Source organism: Agelaius phoeniceus, chromosome 2, assembly GCF_051311805.1.
Source record: "Agelaius phoeniceus isolate bAgePho1 chromosome 2, bAgePho1.hap1, whole genome shotgun sequence".
Classification (NCBI taxonomy): domain Eukaryota; kingdom Metazoa; phylum Chordata; class Aves; order Passeriformes; family Icteridae; genus Agelaius; species Agelaius phoeniceus.
In genome coordinates this window covers 17,179,113-17,198,481 of record NC_135266.1, presented here as the reverse complement: position 1 = coordinate 17,198,481, position 19,369 = coordinate 17,179,113, and the positions used below count along the sequence as shown (strand labels likewise).

The window sequence follows — 19,369 nt, the reverse complement described above, 5'->3', positions numbered from 1 at the left end:
TATTGGACTCTGAGTTTTTCTTTAACATCATACTCATGTCTTCTAACTGAATCTGCTGAAACTGTATTTATTTGAAAAGTCAAGAGTGAAAATTAAAAGATGTGACATTTGATTTCAGGCATATTGTTGGAGTGAGCTGCCCTGGGAGGGGGCTGTGCTCTGGGATCGTGGCAGTGACCTGCACATTCTTGTTGGTGTCTGGTGGGAGCAGCCCAGGGCAGGGGGTGAGTAGGTGCTGCACTCTGCTCATCTCACCTGGAGTGTCTTAAGGTGGGGGTCACTTGGACCATGAAGGGCAGGAGCTCTGGCTGAACCTGCCCCTGCCTGCTTCTAATTCTGCTCATGCCTTCTCTCTCCAAAAATTTACCCATCGTAGTTCAGTTGGGTGCACTGTAAAAAATGTGGGAATTTATGCTAAAAAATAAGGGTTTCCTAGTAAGTTCATCAAGTGCTCCACATTCTGTCATACTCTGTGGGGTGATTTGTTCCTATGTACACTCCCTCCCAGTTTCCTAATACTGAAAAGTGTTCTGTTTGCCTTTTTTGGTATATACTCTAACATTTGGCAACTTCCCTAAACTGGGTTTTGTTTTGGAGCTGGTTTTGAGTTCAGTTTTCCTTTGTGTCTATTTTTTCTAGGTAGCATTTGGAATTGCTCTACAACAACATACTCTGATGTGCTCTCTGACTCTTTGCAGATAGTATTAATTTTGTTAATTTAAAAACATTTAACTTGTTTGCCAATACCGTTGTATAAGAAGTGAGCAACAGGGGTCCTAGCCCTGAGCCTTTTATAGAGCTGTGCCAAGTATTTTGAAATCCAACCACACTGTCTGGTCTTAGTTGTTCTCCTTGTCCTTCAAAGTATCCTTTGTATCTCAGACTTGTCTCCTCAAAGGTGCTGCCTCTGCTGCTGTGTAAACACCTCTTTCCCTCCTTTCTTCCAGTGCATGCTGGTACAGAGGTCAAATCTGGTATTATTTATTTCCTCGGATCTTCCCAGTCTTCCTAAGTTCTTTACAAAAACTGGTCAGATTTGCAAGCTTTTGCTAGAGGGAAATTTGGTTGCAGTTAATAGCTGGGGATTTTGGCTTTTTCCTTTTATCAATCAAGTGCCAAGTCTCTCCTGCTAATGCACATGCAGACATGTGCACACCCATTGAGCTGTACTTGCCTAGTGAAGAGTGGGTCTGAGGGGAGAACCTTTTTCACCAGCTGCATTCTGAGCCCTTCAGGCACCTGTGTTTGATGTAGGCAGAGATACTTGGGTTTAGGCCTTTACAAAGTTACTCCTCACAGATACTTTTTGTTCCTTTCTGGTTTGGTTTTGTTTGGTTGGGGGTTAAGTTTTACATTTAGATTTTGATAATTCCACCTTTTTCTTCTTGTTTAGCTATTTCCTCTTGAAGGAAGTTTGTATTTCCCTCTAACAGCTTAACTCAGCCTCATCTAACTGTGCTAGCTTTTACAGACCTTGCTGACTCTGGCACCCATCGAGCCTGAACTTTTAAATAATTTAAGAATACTGTGGTGCCTGAAGACTTTATTCTAATTTTCTTTAAAACTGTTTGTTATGTTTTAGCTTTGGGGTTGCATGTTGTTTTGGATTTCTTGTTCAAACATGGATCTGGGCTGTACTTGTCTCATGGACTGGGACACTTGAAGCAGGTCTTTGTGTAATTCCAGACTATGCCAAGAACACTGCTCCTACAGCTCTACTCCAAGAAAATAACCTCTTAGAGCCCTTATAAATTTAAATACTCTGTTATATCTCATGATATTTTAAGCTGAGAAAATTAATTTAAGTCACTCATTTTTAAAAGGTATCTGAATACAGCCATTTGACAAATAGTCCATATTGATGTAGTTCACTATCACTTCTACCAGATTTATGTCCTGGTGTTAAGCACCAAAATAACTACCTCAGTTCTGCCAAGTCCATGCTGATACTGGTATTTAATCCATGTAATTTGTTGGAGTTGTTTGGTTGGTTTCTACCCTTTATGCCTGTATTCATATATAACTATTTGATCTTGGTCATGCTGCCTGTTTTATAAACCCTTTTCATCAAAGCTTTTGCTGGCTTTGTGCATCTGCTGTTTCCTGCTGGGTGGTTACTCTTTTCCTAACCCTTTTCTCCAGAGTATGGATTTTATGGACTGTTGATGTTTTATCCATTGCCTTTTAAATGGGAAGAATAGTTAGAATAGTCTCAAAATATTGTTATCCATGTTTGATTCTGCTTAAACTGGGGAAAGCTTTGGGTTTAAAATTCACAAGACAAAAGTTGATGTTGAAAGAATTATAAAGACTCTACCCCACCAAACATCTCAGTGGCCATAAAGCAATAGGTCAAACTGGGTGTTTGACTTGCTCCCTGTAGAGAGTTTACACAGCTTTCTTCAGCTGTTTCAGTGCTGAAGAGGCATTGCTTACACATGGAAGACAAAGTATAGTATGGATAATGGCATAAACTGCAGCTACATAGCAAAAATTACCTGTTATCACACAGTTAAGGTTCTCAAGGGTCTTGCGTTTTACAATAAAAGCAAATACAGTTCTTCCTACAGGGTAAAGGAAAAACCCAAACTTGCTTTTTGCCACACTGAAGTAAAATGTAGGAATGTTACACACACTCTCAGGTTTTTTGTTATATAGATATCAGTGTTCCAAAATATTTCAGCATCAGTTACACTTAATGCCTTGCAGCTCCTCACAAATACTTCTGTTAAGTTTATCTTCAGAGGAGTTGGTGATGCAAAAATGTGTGATGCACAACAGTAGTGGCCCTTGGCTTTATGAGCAATAAAAGACCACTGCCACAGTGCTGGCTGAACAACCCAAACCACATTTCACACACAAAGCTGGAATCACCAATTCTAGGGATGAGCTGTGCTCTACATGTTGGTGCCAAGCATCCAGGAGGTCTCCTTGAAGTGAGCACTGAAGAGGACCAGCAGCAGGGATGGGTCATGTCAAAGAGCACTGCTCTATCTGTACCAAGAGGAGCCACCACCATGATCTCAGGGAAGTGTTTCTGTTTTTCCAGAAAGCTGGGCCGCTGGACATCTTCATTTCCTGCTTTTCAAGAGCTGTGTGTGTCAGAATGATTGCCAAAAGAATGTAGGGCCTGACCATAAACCACCTCTGAATTCAGTGTTTAATGCTTATCATGTGCTGTCACTTGAGCTTCCCCAGCAGGGTGGGAAAGACAACAGGAAGAAAATCTCCTGGGTACAGCTGGAGGAGTTTCAGAAGTGGATGAGGGAGAGTAAAACCACTTGCCCCCTCCCTGCCACAGGTCACTGCCCTCCCACCATCCAAGCAATGGCCACCAGGAAAGGCCCTTTTCACCTTCCTCCTCCCCTTTTATTGCTGAGCATGGCCTACAGTAAGGAATATCCCTTTGGCCATTGGGGTCAGCTGTCTCAGCTGTGTCTCCTCCCCAGCCTGTGCCCCTTCCCCACAGTGTGTGAGCACTGCCCAGCAAGCACCAAAGCACAGCAGCCCAGCCCTGCTCACATGGACAAGCACTCCATCCCAGCCAGGCCAGCACAGGCAGCTTCAGATACACAGCTTGAGCCCAGTTGTCTGCTAACTTCTTACAGCTCCAGTGGAGAGGAGAGCAAGGCATCACCATGTCAGTATCAGTCACCACTGTCATCTTTTGTTTTTTTCAGCTTGAGCAGAAAGATCAGGACAGCCAGCAATTAATTTCATTAAGGTCTGAAGTAGCTAAGAGCTATAAACACCACTTAGACTTGTCTGACAGCTTCCAACATTATCCATCATCTGTAGATCTATGATAAATATGAAGACATTTCACTTCTATACAGGCAAAATTCTTGAGCTTTTCAGTCAATCCAAGGTTTAGAAGCAAACTGTGTGTTTGTCTATTATTTGTTCAGACACTGATGTATTTTAGACAACTACCCAATTGCCTCCCTTAAGTTAAAAATGCAACAGGAAGGCTCTAACCAGACACAGACTCTAACCTGACACCAATTCACTCAGAGGGCACTGGCACCTTGGCACTTAGGAAAATTATAAAGGACAGTGCTTTTATCACCACCCAAAAAACCCCTCACAGCACACCAACTTCTACAGACAAAATCCAACCACTAATCACCCAAACACAAAGAAGTTACTTGAGTCTGCTCAAGATTTGTACTTGAACTTCACAGAGATCTACTGGCTCTCCCCATGGATTCCCTAAACCTCCTTCTATACCCATGCCCTTTGTGAAGAAGTCAACTTATGAATTCCACTGTTTTTTTTTGCATGAGGACAACTCTAATCTTCCCAGATTTTTAACTGTGGGCTAAGTTATAAACTAAAAAATACGTAACTTTATCACCAGGCAGCAATTAAATTCTATTCCATTATTGAATGCAAGAAGGCATTTAAGTTATGCCAGTGGACATTAAACACACCAAACACTTTTAAAAATAGATTTTATTTATGCAAAACCAATCTAAAAGTGGTGTGTAAAAGTGAAAAGCTCTTTTTACATATTAATACAAAAGGGTATTTTTATACAGTTTCTATGTGTGAAGAGTGAGGATTTGACTAATTTACATGAACACACACACAGTTTATTTAAAAATATAGACACAGATATTAAGTCATTCTTATTTTCTCTAAAGCTAACTGCTGTACAGTATACAACAGCTCAAAGTGCCCACAGAACCAAGGGTATCCCATGACAACTTGATTATACAAGCTTTTTGCTTAATCCAATTAGGAATATGCCTGTTTTGATGCAATGCTTCTGCCCAGTGATTGTGGGGTTCTTTGCACATTTCTTTAAGGGCTTTATTTTATGTATACTGTAGTCAAATTACATTACTATGTCATTCCCAGTAGTTCCTTAAAGAAGAAAAGTTACATTCCTTGAGCTTCCAGTTCAACTGCTGTTATATCTGGTTCTTCATCACTGTAAATGTTTTCTGCCTGAAGACACAAAACATTACAAGTGATACACACAATTGTTTTTAAACAATCTTCTACACTTCATACAGAAAAACCCCTCTATAACACCAAGGTGGCACAACCATCATCCCCTCCTTGATGGGATTTTCTTCCTGCCCTTTCTTAAAGGGCTGCCAAACTTAGAAATGTGTACACAGTGGCTACATTTTGGCAGCTGCCTTCTTGCACTGCTCAATTTCAACAGCAAAAGCAGTAGCCACTTAACCACTAGCCCTATTATGAACATTTTATTTGGAATTATTTCAACCACAGGTACTAAAAAAAGAAGCCTGACCAGTGACACACATTTTAGTCTGTTAAGAGTTTTTTAACTCAGTTTATTCCCAAATTACTTTATTCCACATTTCTAAGATAGCTGATCAATTTCCTGTAATGTAAAGTAATATGAAATAACTGGGGATTTAAAAGGCATCCTGCTTTACAGCCAATATATGAGGGAGGAGGGGCAAGAGTAAGTCTTGGCTAATACTGGATATAAATTTGCAACTGCTTTGTTAAGAATAAATCTTAATGTCAATTAGTACCTAGAACTTGGAATCAAGAATTAACTAGCAGTTGCTTTTATTCAAGTTGGTTTAGTCTTGGTTTTCTTTTTAAAGTCTTACACTTTCTGATTAGATCAAGAAGTATATGGCACAGACAACTTTCAGTCCTTGAAGGCTCAGGCTGCCCCAAGAAGAACAAGCCTTCTCAGTTTCATTTACACAACAAGCTTTAGAGTAATTCAAGAGCTGTTGTGACACTCACCATCTGCCATATCTGCGTTATGTTGTCCTCTGATACAGAACAGATTACCCAAGGCTCATTAGGATTCCAACAGAAGTCTGAAATTTTGGCAGTGTGTCCTCCATGAATAAACTGTTAAAAAACCCCACAAGCTTCAGTAAGCCATTTCAACTCTAGATAAATCTGTTTGAACCCAGGATTCTCAAGATAAATTCATCATGCTAACAACTATCCAAAGAAAACCCTGCTACTAGAGATTCCCAACAGACATAAGGAAGGTGTTCAAGTGCTTCCATTTGCTGCTTATGGACACAGATGCAGTTGCTGGGACAGCATTTGAGATAACAGTTCCTATTATTACAGCAACAACTGACATCCTCAAAATGGTCTCTCTTCACAGAGGGCTGGGCTGTGAAATCCAGCCATATTTCATTCTGATTATCTCTAAGAGCACTTACAGAGTCACACAAGACATGGGGAAACCTTCAGAACTCAAGAGAGGAAGCCTACAGCAAATTAAAGCACTGGACTGGAAACCCAGGAGGTGAAAAGATTTATGAACAGCTGCAGTTTTAGCAGCACAGTGACAAGACATCCCACTGCCACACAGCATGTCAGCACTGAAACCTGAACAAAAGGGTACCAGCAGCTCAGGAGGCCCATCTTCTGCATCTTCTGCAGACTGCTCTTCTCCAATTGTACTGCAAGAAAGTAGTTTATACTTTTTATTAAAATGACAGTTGCATTCTCTGTCAGCTTAACTGAACAGTTCCTGGCCTTTGTTTCCCATATGTGCAATTTGTGTTTCTCACTGTGAAATATCTATAAGCACCAGGTATAAAACATCAACTGCTTGGCACTGTCATTACTGAAAAGGAATCTTAACTTGTGAAGCACATGGAGGCAAAAATCACTTACTGATGTGATGCCCAAAGATTTTTAGCCTTTTTCATATTTGTAGCTTTGTATATTTTTAATATATAGTTGTATGATTTCTAGTACATTTCCTGCCCTCACTCACATTTAGAATAATTAGCTAAACCTTTCTAACACATTCCTGAAATTCTGTTTAGTCTTATTCTTAAGAACAGAATTTCTGACAAGGACATCTTGTTTTCCACCAGAAGTTGAGCAACATAACAAGAAATAGGGCAAAGAAACTCTTAGACCAACTCCAAAGGACCCAAGGATGTTTTACTGAGCCAATTGATCTCCTATTGGATATACCTGCTAGATAAACTAATTAATTAACCTTTTTAAAATTGCAGAAAATTCTTTCTTCACACATACACTTATAGCCATATTTGTGCACCTGAAAGCTTTCATTAAAGAACTGCTTTTTATCCTACCACTTTAACACTGTCGCAAGTTTTGTCTTTTGAATCTAGGCAACAAGTGGACAACAGAAAACAATGCTATTAGCAAGAAACCCTGATGGAGAAGTAACTTTACATGTACTGTGCTGTTTCTATTTATACCCAGAAGACCAGACCTGAAGTAGGCAAGGAAAGCTAGAGAACAGCACAAATCAAACCTGCCAAATAATGCAGGCCTGCAGCCTTTTTTTTAACCATCTGTTCACATAGACTAAGAGACAGGAATTGTTCCTCACCTCAGATCCCACACGTTCAGGTGACAATCGGTACCACTTGAAGCAAGAATGGTTTCAGTATGAGGAGACCAGTAAACCTATTGAAAGGAAACAACTTCAGGGAGCAGCTACTGATTTCCAAAGCATATCCTGAATAACCAACACCCTGGCCACTAATTTTTAACTATACTCTGTAAATCAGTTTCTTCCAGCACAGAGGACATTCAGCAGCTCAAATCAACTGCTTTAGTCTTTAAGATTTCTCATACTGAACAGACAACATTATTTCACTATTACAGATTTACAATATTTCATTAAATCTGTCTAAAAATCCCTGTTACTTGCACTTAATTAAATAGGCAAAGTTCACAAAATTAGGTTTGAACCCAAGTCCTCTCTATAGCACTTTATTTTAAAGAAACCTTCTACTTGTATTTAAGGTACTTGTGGCACCCAGTATCTTTTTAGCAGTAAGTTGTTGATTACTTGCTTCAAAGTGGGGAAGAGCAGAAATAAACTACATGGTACTGTTTGTAATTGTCAAACTCAACATAGTGAATTTTGATTCAACAGATTTATTTGTGTTGCAAGAACACAAATCTACATATTCTTGTCCAAGTCAGTACTCTTCTTTGGTTTTTTTCTACAAGTTGTAAGTAGTTTACCCACCTGAAAAATCTCATCCTTATGAGGCTCAAAAGAATGGAGTTTCAGCTTTAAGTTTCAAAGATCCCACAGAGCCACCGTCTGGGAGACACAAGCAACAAGAAATTGGTTTTACTATAATGGCTTTCATCTGCAGTGCTCAGGAATGTAAAGTACACACAAGTGAAAACCTTGTCAGCAGAGCCAGTTGCCAGAATGAACTCGCTGTAGGGATTGAAGGACAGGCAGTTGACCTCGGCTGTGTGAGCATCTACTGAGTGACTCGGCTTGGACATGGCATTAGATCTTGTGCCACAGCTGTGGCAGTGAAGGGCTTGGGGCAGGGAGGAAAGAGGGAAAACAAACAAACTTAAGTTTTTATAGGAAGTTCTCTGTCACTACAGCTTTTATTACTAAACTCAACTCTGAAGCTACAGCATTCATTCCAAAACCTTCAGTATTTTCTGTCTGTTGTACATGAACAGCTTGCACCATGAAGCTGATGTACATATTAGTTACATCTTCTTTTCAAGTGATGTGAACACACTAAGTGGCATGTAGATTTCAGTGAATCTGCACCATCACTGTAGCTGATTGCCATAAAGAGCTACATGAAATCACTTCAAAATTCAGACCCTTTTTTTATCCAAGTGCTGTAGACTAGGTCCAGTGGCAGTGATTCTGTTTTGGTTTTACTTCTTTTTCTTTTATATATTCTCTGTATTCTTTACAAATACATTTGTAGCCTATTGTATTAGTGGTTAGTTTCCCATGCTGTTTCCCTAGGCAGAAAGACAAAACATATTCCAAGGGCCCCTATCCTATATTGGTTCTCCCTGGCTACCAAGGTTGAAAACAGCTTGTGGAGGCACATTTTCACAAAGTACAGCCAGTACCAAGGGGGGTGCTCCAGAGAAGGGGTTTGACCTGAGGGGTAATTGCATCAGCACTTGTCCTCCTAATTGGTGCTTTTTTAGTAAATTAGCATAATTGACAAACTTATAAAATTGTATGCACCCCCATGGAGAGTGGGCTTTTGTGGACATTCTTCCAAAACTGCCCCGGAGGCCTCCAATAAAGATCCCCTTTTATATTACCTCCCATACCAATATCATCTCAAAAGTGTTTTGTTTCATTTCTAGGTTGAAAAAGGGCATCAGCAGGACACAGCAGACCTTACCCAAAAATCATCAACAATCTTGCCCTCTTTGGGTCCAGCATTTACATCCCATAAACACCCATCTGTAAATAAGCCACATTCTATTGAAATGCAGACTCTGATTGTATCATCTTTCAAATAAATAATCAATCACACTCTACATATAAAGAGACACCACTCTTGAAGCAATTCTTTGCTTTTGAAAAAGAGCACTTATTATGGCATAAATGAGAGCTAAATTATCAATCAGCCGTCTGCAAGTTCAAGGCCCAAGGATTATTTAGAAGGTCACAAAAGCAATTTACACTTTAAAGTTCACAAAGGAATTTATAAGCTATTATTTATTGATCTCTGAGAGTCTTATTAATTTATGGTCTTGACCTAATCCAGTTTAAAGGTTTTTTTCCAGAAGACAACTATAAAACCATTCTGTTCTTACATCAAGAACCTTAAAAAGAACTTGTGGTTGATAACAACCTAAAACCAACTACAGCCTTTAGAAATGTAATTACAATATGTGAGAGCTTCCCCACATAACAATACACAGCTGCACTAGGACAGATTTTCTCCAATTATCTACTACAGCATAAATTAGGAGTTGAGCTTTTTTTACAGGGGAAAAGATGTGGTTTTTTACACGATCATCTGATGCACTGAGAAGATGTCCACTCAAATTTGAGTTCCATGATAAGCCATAGCCTTCCTTCTGGTGTCCTCTTAATCCAAGTTCATGATTACACTCTTCACTTGGTCTGAAAGATAGAAAATTCCATTCATTTAGCATGTCCTTGCACACCAATTCATAGAAGCATCATTATCACCCAAGAACTTTGTTTCTGTTGCAATAATTATATTTCATACATGAACCTCTTCAGAGAGTTCTGTTACTACCAAGATTCTTTTATGAAAATGAGCATAATCAAGAAGTTAAAGTCACTGAAGATAAGAACCTTTGGGTTCCAGAGCCCAGCAACTCTGTCCCAATCACAGTTAAACACAAGTTTACCCCTCTGTGACAAAAGGCATTTTGCTTAGCTCCAAGGAGCCTGACCCACCTGTTTTTGAAGGATGTTTAGTGTAGTCAAACACCAGCACATCAGCAGAGGTGTTTTTGTCGCGACGATGCGGGGATTCTGCAGCATGTAACGGGCACGGTTCACTTCACCCTCATGGTTAATTTTAATCTCCATCTCAATTTTGCCAGTCACAGATCCAAAGCCACCAAGTTCTACAGTTGTCAGAAAAAATGTTAGTTTATCCCATCCATTATTTCAGACTACTGAAACAGCATTTCACAGCATCTTCCCTACTCCAAGAAACAGTGGTAGCACCTTATTAAACCCAAGCAAAGACTAGGAAAGACTCACACATGTAGCACAATACCATTAACACTTCTGGTATTTAGAATCCTCTTTCAGAGCTTTAGTTTTTATTTGAGGTAGATGTGTACCAGTTTTCACCACAACTGAGAGCTGGTAGACATTCTAGTAGGGATTGCATATCAATGTTGTCTAAGCTCTTCTGAAACAAAAAGTTTCTTCTTTCTAATTGTCAAGAATTAGTGTGGACTGGTAAGTATTTGTCCACTTTTGTATTTAATAGAAAGTTAGAACATCATTATCAGAACAACTGAAAGCAGTAATGATACTGCTCAAACAGAACCTAAGAATGCTGCATACACACCTCCTTTCTCACTGTCAGACTTCAAAGAATCAAACTAATAATTGTTGGGAATCTGGACTCTGGCAACAACCAGGTGATTCTGTTCATCAGACCTGTGTGTTCCCAAAATCAGCCTGTGCAGAGCATAATCCTTCTGGCCTGTTTAGAATTATAAATGTTGGAATAAAATTATGTGCTCAGTTCCAGAAGTTCTGTAGCTTGCATCAACAACCCTGAAGGCTTCAGGGAGCTAGAAAAGAAACACTCTCTAAGAAATCATCCCCTTTGGTGCAAAGCTTTGTGTAATAAAGCAAACTGGACTCTGCCATGAGCCAACCAAAGACACAACCAGCAAGGCTCGAGTGACAATGCAAGGCAGTAAACATTGCCACTGTGGCTTGAAAGGGACAGTTACATTTTGCACAGCAGTTAAAGGAGACACCAGTTCCTACTTTGGTCTAATTTCCCTAGAATCTCACAGTATTGATTTAGGAAACAATCAATACTCTTTCCATAAAACATAAATACTGAGGAGACAAATGGCAACCTATTTTAGTTACTTCTCTTAGGAGCTTTTACCAGTTATCTGAACTTGAATCAAATTTCTCTTCTGGTGGCTGAATGCAACATTTAGTTAAAAGTGAACAGCTGGATGGATGGTGCCATTCATCTCTGAAAGGACAAATGTGAGCAGGAAAAATCAAGCAACCTCTGCATTCTTGAATGCAACAAACTAATTATGTTTCCTGAATCCAAGCAATCCAGAATCATTTGGGCAATCATAAACTACCACAGGTATTACTACACCATTTCCAAATGTAGGGGGGGGAAAATACAAAGCCAAACAAGAAACACAATGCACATGCACTTACTTGCATCAGGAACAGCTGTCCCATCATGTCAGATGCCATACAAAGAGGCAGTCCTTGCCTTAAATGGCTTACATATTTTGACAGTGGATAATTGGAAATACCAGGTTTTAAACTGAATATTAAGTCAATCTGCAAAATATGAGGCAAGCAGAAGTGTTCCTCATAAGGGCTCCACACCCTCAAATCCCCACTGCATTTTCTCCATGCCATGACTATTTAGCTCACATCTATCAACATCATTCCCAAACATTCTGGTACCCAAATGAAGTGATCACCTAACCAACATGTAAAACATCCCATATGTAAAGTGGAACTTAACAGAAGAAAGAGACCATCCTCTGATAACTGCATGAAGCTTACACACAGGGTATTTTAATATCTACCTAAAATCCCCATTACACCAGTCCTTGTCCACTACCTCAGTGGAGCTCTGAGTTGTTACTGCAACAATTTAAGTTCTGTAGTAGTTGGCACATGAACAGATTCTATCCCCATCTTCATGATTCTTTAAGAAATTAAACTGAACCCACAATTTTTTTCAGGGGGATATGGAAGAATGGGAAATCTAAACACATTCATTCAACCAGGGACAAAACCAGGGTGCAAAGAACCAGTTTTAGAATATTCTCTGAAGTCCAGTCTTAAAAGATATCAAGCTTATACTATACTATAGATACTATAGCTTGATGGAACAATATATACAGAGCACATGAGGAAAATCATTCTTTATGAATGAGCTAATTTAGTAGATAGATTTCTCGATCAGAATTAACTAGTACTAGATCTCTTATTTAGAAATGAACTGAGAAAGATTTCTGTGTTCACACCTCACAACACCTTCTGCTAGGCTAATCTAGACGTCGGTGAAGTATCAACTTGTGACCTTTATCCTGAAAGCAAAATAAAGAGCTACAAGATAACAAAGAGAAGTCTAACCCAAATTGCTCTCGTCTCGCATGGGTTTTATCCTCAAGGTACTCAGCACACACGGTTAAAAGGAAAGGAGCCGAGCGCCTCCCCGGCACCTTCCCGTCCCTCACCTGCTGACCTCAGGCAGCCACTGCCCCGTGAGGCCGGGGCGTGTGTCATCACCAGGTCGTACAAGAAGGGGAGCTTTTTCTTCCAGATCTTGTACTCTTCGCTGATGACACGCTCCTCCACCGCGTCCTCCAGCACTGCAGGAAGGGAAGGGATGAACCCAGGGTGGAGGGGCTGAATGGGGCTGCAGCACCGGCCGGGATTCTACCGGGGCGGGCACGGGACAGGAGCGGGGATCCCGCAGGACCCTCGGGGGCGGCGGGCGGGACGGGAACTGCAGCCATCCCTGCTCCGACCTCCCGCGGAAGCTCCTCGGGGAGGAATCCCGGAGCGCCGCAGCCCCGCTTACATCCCCGGGCACTCGCACCCTCACACCCACCGCCCGGCCGGGCAGAGGGCGAGGGACGGGGGCTCCTACTGTCCGTGCTCGCCATGTCGGGAGACACGCGGCGCCAGGAGGGAGCGAAGCGGCAGGGGGAAACGGAGGAGGCGGGGAGGGAGGGAAGGAGGGAAAGAGCTCGCACAGGAGCCCCTGGAAAGGCGGGAGGAAGGGAGAAGAGGCGAGGGTGCGCAGGTGGCGAGGGTGCCGCAGACAGGACCCCCGGCCCTGAAAGGGCTGCCGGGCTATGGCGGGGCGGGGCGGGAGGGAAGGGACCGGGGAAGGCGAGGCGGGGCCGGGGGAAGGCGGAGGCGGGGCCGGGGGAAGGCGGAGGAGGGGCCGGGGGAAGGCGGAGGCGGGGCCGGGGGAAGGCGGAGGCGGGGCCGGGGGAAGGCGGAGGCGGGACCGAGGGAAGGCGGAGGAGTGGCCGGGGGAAGGCGGAGGCGGGGCCGAGGGAAGGCGGAGGAGGGGCCGGGGTAAGGCGGAGGCGGGACCGAGGGAAGGCGGAGCAGGGGCCGGGGGAAGGCGGAGGGAGGAAGGCGGAGGAGGGCCGGGGGAAGGCGGAGGCTGGGCCGGGGAAAGGCGGAGGCGGGGTCGGGGGAAGGCGGAGGCGGGGCCGGGGCAAGGCAGAGGCGGGGCCGAGGGAAGGCGGAGGAGGGGCCGAGGGAAGGCGGAGGCGGGGCCGGGGGAAGGCGGAGGAAGGGCCGGGGGAAGGCGGAGGAGGGGCCGGGGCCGGGGGAAGGCGGAGGAGGGGCCGGGGCCGGGGGAAGGCGGAGGAGGGGCCGGGGGCAGGGGAAGGCGGAGGAGGGGCCGGGGGCAGGCGGAGGAGGGGCCGGGGGTAGGCGGAGGTGGGGCCGGGGGAAGGCGGAGGCGGGGCCGGGGGCAGGCGGAGGCGGGGCCGGGGGAAGGAGGAGGAGGGGCCCAGGCCGGGGGAAGGCGGAGGAGGGTCCGGGGGCAGGCGGAGGAAGGGGGAGGCGGGGCCCAGGCCGGGGGAAGGCGGAGGCGGGGCCGGGGGAAGGCGGCGGCGGGGCCGGGGGAAGGCGGAGGAGGGGCCCGGGCCGGGGGAAGGCGGAGGCGGGGCCGGGGGAAGGCGGGGCCGCTGTGCTGCGCTGTGGCCGCTGTGCTGCGCTGTGGCCGCGAGGTGGGGCTGTAGGTAAAGCAGCGCCACTGAGGACACCTTTATTAAGTCTTAACCTAATGAGCCTAAATCGCCCTAAAAACGTGGATATTGATCCCCCTTCGCAACGAGAAATTTTACAATTATTGAATCATAGACTGGTTTGGGTCCTTAAAGGGTCCTTATAGATCAGCTCATTCCAACTACCCTGTTGGGTAGGGGTGCCCTCCACCAGACCAGGTAAATAAATCTGTAAGTAAAAATGGTTGCAGTGGCCACAGCTGAATAGCTACTGTTTTTTCAGCAATGGGGATGAATATTGCTTAGTTTTCTAGAAGAAACGTATGTTTTAGCTATTTTTAGTTGCAGTTTTGGCATGGAAGGCACTGACTGCATTACTGAACTGTCAAACACACAGGATCAGTCAGGGTTACCAGTTTTAAATTCTATCGCTCCCTAATGGGGTCAGTGGTGGTATCTCATACCCTGGCAAGTGGCATGGCTTTGTTTAAGCAGCCATGTACAAATCAAACATACAGCCTTACCACCATCCAAATCAAACAGACAGCCTTGCCACCATGCCTGCCCAGCCTTGCTGATCTCTCAGCTATCAGTGGACAAAAGATTGTTTAAGGGCTGTTGGATGGAGCTCTGAGCAACCTGGTCTAGTAGAATGTGTCCCTGCCCTGCCCAGGGGCATTGTAACACATGATCTTTAAGGTCCCTTCCAACTCAAACCATTCTATGATTCTATGATTTAATTTAACTGCTTTCAATTCAACTTAAATGAACACTTGCCTTAACCACGGTAGATCATTCTGGCAGCTAATAACACTTTCCAGAACAATAATGGAAATAGAGGCAGTTAAGAATCAGGTTAGATTCTCCCAAATGCCCTTAGAGATTCAAAGGAACTTTTTGTCTCCAAATAGCATGTGTTTTCTTGCCATGTTGTAAATTACAGTCTTAAGATGAATCCTTGCTTCAGTGTTAAACTCACAGAGATGAATCCTGTATCACCAAGGCTCATATGCATGGAGTCCCAGAAGGGAAGGAAATCAACTCTGAAGTGCAGCTCACTGTGCTTAGCTATGGATGGTGGCAGGAGAGAGAGGGAAACAGCCATATAATAGCTGGCATTTCATTTTAATTTCCCCTCTGTGAGGACACTCTTCATGGACTGAGCCTTCTAGGGTCTTGAACCAGTTTTTCAAACAAGGAATCCAGTTCTGGAAAATGTTTATGTCTAGCAAAGGCAGGCGACTCCGAGGCTCTTAACAGCAGCCAAAGGTTGCAGCACGGGAATCAGGGAATAAGATTGAGGAAGGCAGCCAGCTCCTCCAACTGGAAGCTTTCCCTAATAAACCATTACTTTTCTGACCAGAGTGGTAAAAAATAGAAATCTTTTGGTGATGTTAAATAAGTATAGATTAACCTTTGCCTTAACCCGCACAGATTGGAATCACACCTGTGGATGGCTTACTTATTTAAAATGAGAATTGCAGGAAGCTGTACAGCAGTCAGCTCCATAGGAGTGCACGAGTTAACACAGATACAGGGCCTTGTCCTGCCAGATGTGGCACCAGCTTCCCTTTGGCACTGCTTACTCCATGCTTTGGTGTTTGCTGCCAGGAATGTGTCGACTCCTAGGAAGTGCTGAGGCCTTCCTAAAACGTTTTCAGAGTGAGGACTGAACCTTTCAGAGCCTGTGTGTTGTTACAGAGCGTTGATCACTTAAACTTCAGATAATGGATAAAGGAAATCTCTGTCAGGCTTCCTGGCTTTAAGTGACCTCTGTTAGCTCTCCCAGAAGGATGATTGCGTGGCCCCTTGACAGATGAAGCACGTATAAGCATTTGGCTGTGATGCTTTTTGTGATTTTGCTGTAAACAGCAGTATTTGTGGCCACAGCTTACCTGGAATATGATAGGGGAACTGTGAATTGGTTTTTAAAAACGATGGACAAAATTGTTCTTCAATGATATCATGTAGGGCTTGGCTGAACTATTAGTGAAGAATTGCTCCCCAGCCCTCCACAAGTTTTTGCTGACTCTGTTTAGGATCTGGAAATCAAGCTGGATTGTAATAGATTCCAGAACTAGAACTAGCTTTGGTGAAAAAAAACATGCTACATCAAGATGTCAAAATGGTTGGTAAGTGACCAGCACAGCTCTCTTCTCCTTGTTAACAATTACACTTGCACACAACCACATTTTCTCTTCATTTAAATCTGTGCACCAAAAATCCTGTTATTAGGTGCTCTTCTCCCATTGAGATTTATCATGGAAGAGACAGTTTATAACACTATATCTATCAAAGACAGCACATCATCAACTCTTATGTTGGTTATTTGCAATTCATTGGCATGGTCATATCTGTGGCCACACATCTAAAATGTATCCTTTGATCCCCACACTTTGTAAGGAAAGCAATTATGCAAGGCTGTTGTTCATCATTTGCAGGATGTGTAAAATGCACCATAAATTAGTTCTGAAGTGAAAGAGTGACTTGAATCATAAGCGTTTTTTTTTTATTAAGCTAATACTTCTTTCAAACCTAAGCATCAAATACTGCATCTTAATTTCAGTAAAAAACCACCATCTCCTGCATCCTCAATTGTATGTGCTGCATCATTGCATCATGCTTCAAATTGCAGATATATTTATAAAGAATTATATTCACTTGTTAATTTTAGCTTGAAGACAGGTATGCTGATATATTATTCTGCAAAGAATTAGCTGGCTTGCTGTTGCTTCTTTCTCTTATACATCATGCAGAAGTGATGGAAGTTCTTAGCATAACTCAGCAAGTTAGGTATTACTGTGAATACTGTATAGGTATTACTGTGAATGACCATCTCAGTCAGAAAATTGTGTAGGGTAAAACAAGTTTGCACAAAAACTCAAAATTGCCCATTGGAAAAGTAAAATAGCAGCCTCAGCACTTACTGTATTCTAACATATTTGCTGTTATTGCATAGTCACAGTAGCCTGTTTGGAATAATGCATAATTTTATTAAAACATGTTTACAATAAAAGCACACTTCATTTTAATTCACTCAGAATTTCTTGAAATGTGACCATGTTTATTTTCCCCACTGCTCATCCAATATTTCTTTTTATTTATCCAGCAATTATCATCTCTCCAGTATCAATCACACCTAACCAATATCCTGCTGTCACAAAAGATCTTGAGCTGTAGCTGTGTCTTGGACATGTTCTCTGTGATGCAGGTTGGGATTTGTCTAATGGCAGCACGTCTCTGATAGTTCACCTCTAAATAGCTGTGACTGTGTTTTATCCTGATGTGCAACATCTGTGTGCTGCACAGCCATGTGCAATTGGCAGCTCTTGCTTTGCATTGAATAAAGAGCATTTGTGGCAATGTCAGTACTTAGGGGAAAGCATGACTCACTGGACTATATCCAGCATTGTAGAAAAAACTCCTCTTGCACCTTCTAGGTGGCATTGCTCCCACCACTGGGATGCTGCAGTGGGAACTCATGAGCTGCAGGGTTTGGGTAACTAGCACTGTTTGTCACACTTTCAGCTGACTGCTGTAGATTTTATTGAATTTCATGCTGCAAATGAGAGGAAATCCTATAGCAGGCTTGTGGACTCTCAGTATTCAGGAATATAGAGTGTTTTACCTTTGAAGTGGAATATGTTTATTCTGTAAGAAACAAACCAAGCTTGTTCTCATATGACAAGTCTCTCCTTCACCTCCCAAAGTAGCACTGCACTGAGCTAAGACTAATCCAATCCTGCTAAACACTTTTTTTGTTGCTTGCATGGACATGGGTAATATCCCCTCAACTGGGCTTGCTGGGCTATTTCTGTGCTCTGTGACATTTATTTAGCATTTTCTATGGGTTTGGATTTTTTTTAATAATTCCATGTAGAATAGCAGGTAGATTATTTGAGAAATAGATATCAATGTTTATATAACTGGCTTGGTACACTTTTATTAATTTTGCACAGAGTACTGAAACTGGTTGAATTACAGAAGAGCAGGGGAATAGTAGTTTTTAACATGTCATCTTATGAAACAGTGCTGCAATATGTGCTGTTTTGCATGCTTTATATTTCCAATATGTGTTTTCATTGTTTAACCTGCTGTAGCTCTGCAGCCTCTGGCCTGGACAGGTTATTGCCCATATGTGGAGTTGCAGACCTGTAGGGATATAAAAAGAAATGGCAGAGAATATTTTGCTCAGCAGAAAATACTTTGGCTTTCTGATAGATGTAGCAGATATGCAAATTTTTACAACAAACAATCTATTTTCCTAGAAGTAAAAATGCTTAAATTAATGCCAACAGGGAGATTTTCAATAAAATGGAAGGAGAATTCTGACTTCTGAAGCTTCCAGCACTTGGCTTAATGGAGTTCCTTGTTGCTTGTTGCCTTGGCCTCCCTCTTTGTGATCTTGGAGGAACTTGGGGAGCACGAATTGGGAGTTCCAAGTTTGTGTCTGGGTCATGGGAATCAGAGGAGACTGTAATCCAGACACTGCTGTTTTCAGTTATATGAAAGGAGTCGAGGCAAACTGCTGCTCTCAATGATGTGCCAAAGTACAGGAAAGTCTCAGCCTTTCATGCCAAAGAAGGTGAAAGGGAGTTGTTTATTATAATCCATTTCCTCTTCAGCTTCCACTCTAGGGCTTAAAAGCCTCTGCGAGTATTCAGTGAAGGAAAGTGATCTCTGCTCTTGCCTTCTAATCTTTGAGAATGCCTCTCCCCACCTGAGCTCCCTGGCCTTCTTTTTCAGAGGCTTCTCTGAGGTCACCATATGGTTTCTCTCTGTATTCTTAACTCTTACTCTTTTGAGATTTGAAGCAATTAATAACGGCATTATCTTCAAGGTTTGGGATATCTCAGAGGTGAATCCACTGATACAGGAACCATGCCAAGCTGTTTCAGCTCACTGATCCTGTTTTTGTGGTAATGAAGGTTTTTGTTTATGCTGTTTGATTTACTCAGTCATTATGGCAGAACACCCTCACATGCAGTCTTAGGAAGCTCTAGAGATTTTGATTTTTATATTGTCTTCTTTCCAAGGTTTGAAATACCAAGAACCACAGTCCTGCACAGAGTGTGCATTAATGGACAGGTGTCATACCAGACATCTATGCAGCTTTTTGCTTCGGGAGGCAGAGGCTGGGGCCAGAGGAACTGTGGATTCACAGTGT

General features: G+C 42.8%; 1 protein-coding gene across 1 annotated transcript; it reads right to left on the bottom strand.

Annotated features, from left to right (window-relative positions):
- Nucleotides 1–4,437: 4,437 nt before the first annotated feature.
- Nucleotides 4,438–15,217, bottom strand: RBBP7 (RB binding protein 7, chromatin remodeling factor). Its single transcript, XM_077173808.1, has 11 exons — nucleotides 15,182–15,217; nucleotides 13,986–14,211; nucleotides 13,104–13,631; nucleotides 12,688–12,822; nucleotides 10,169–10,341; nucleotides 8,146–9,865; nucleotides 7,979–8,056; nucleotides 7,331–7,407; nucleotides 6,362–6,419; nucleotides 5,740–5,850; nucleotides 4,438–4,953 (listed from the first exon to the last, which is right to left on the bottom strand). Exons 1-6 carry the CDS (start codon nucleotides 15,215–15,217, stop codon nucleotides 9,857–9,859), a joined length of 1,107 nt encoding a protein of 368 aa, XP_077029923.1. The 3' UTR covers nucleotides 4,438–4,953; nucleotides 5,740–5,850; nucleotides 6,362–6,419; nucleotides 7,331–7,407; nucleotides 7,979–8,056; nucleotides 8,146–9,856.
- Between the last annotated feature and the right edge of the window lie 4,152 nt (nucleotides 15,218–19,369).

Excerpts from the sequence above, each read along its gene's own strand:
- RBBP7 (XM_077173808.1), bottom strand. The coding sequence starts at position 15,217 with ATGCATATGAGCCTTGGTGATACAGGATTCATCTCT. Across the intron at positions 13,632-13,985 it reads TCCGCCTTCCCCCGGCCTGG|CCTCCGCCTTCCCCCGGCCC; the intron begins GCCCCTCCTCCT and ends TCCCCGGCCCAG. Across the intron at positions 10,342-12,687 it reads TGGCTGCCTGAGGTCAGCAG|AACTTGGTGGCTTTGGATCT; the intron begins GTGAGGGACGGG and ends TGACAACTGTAG.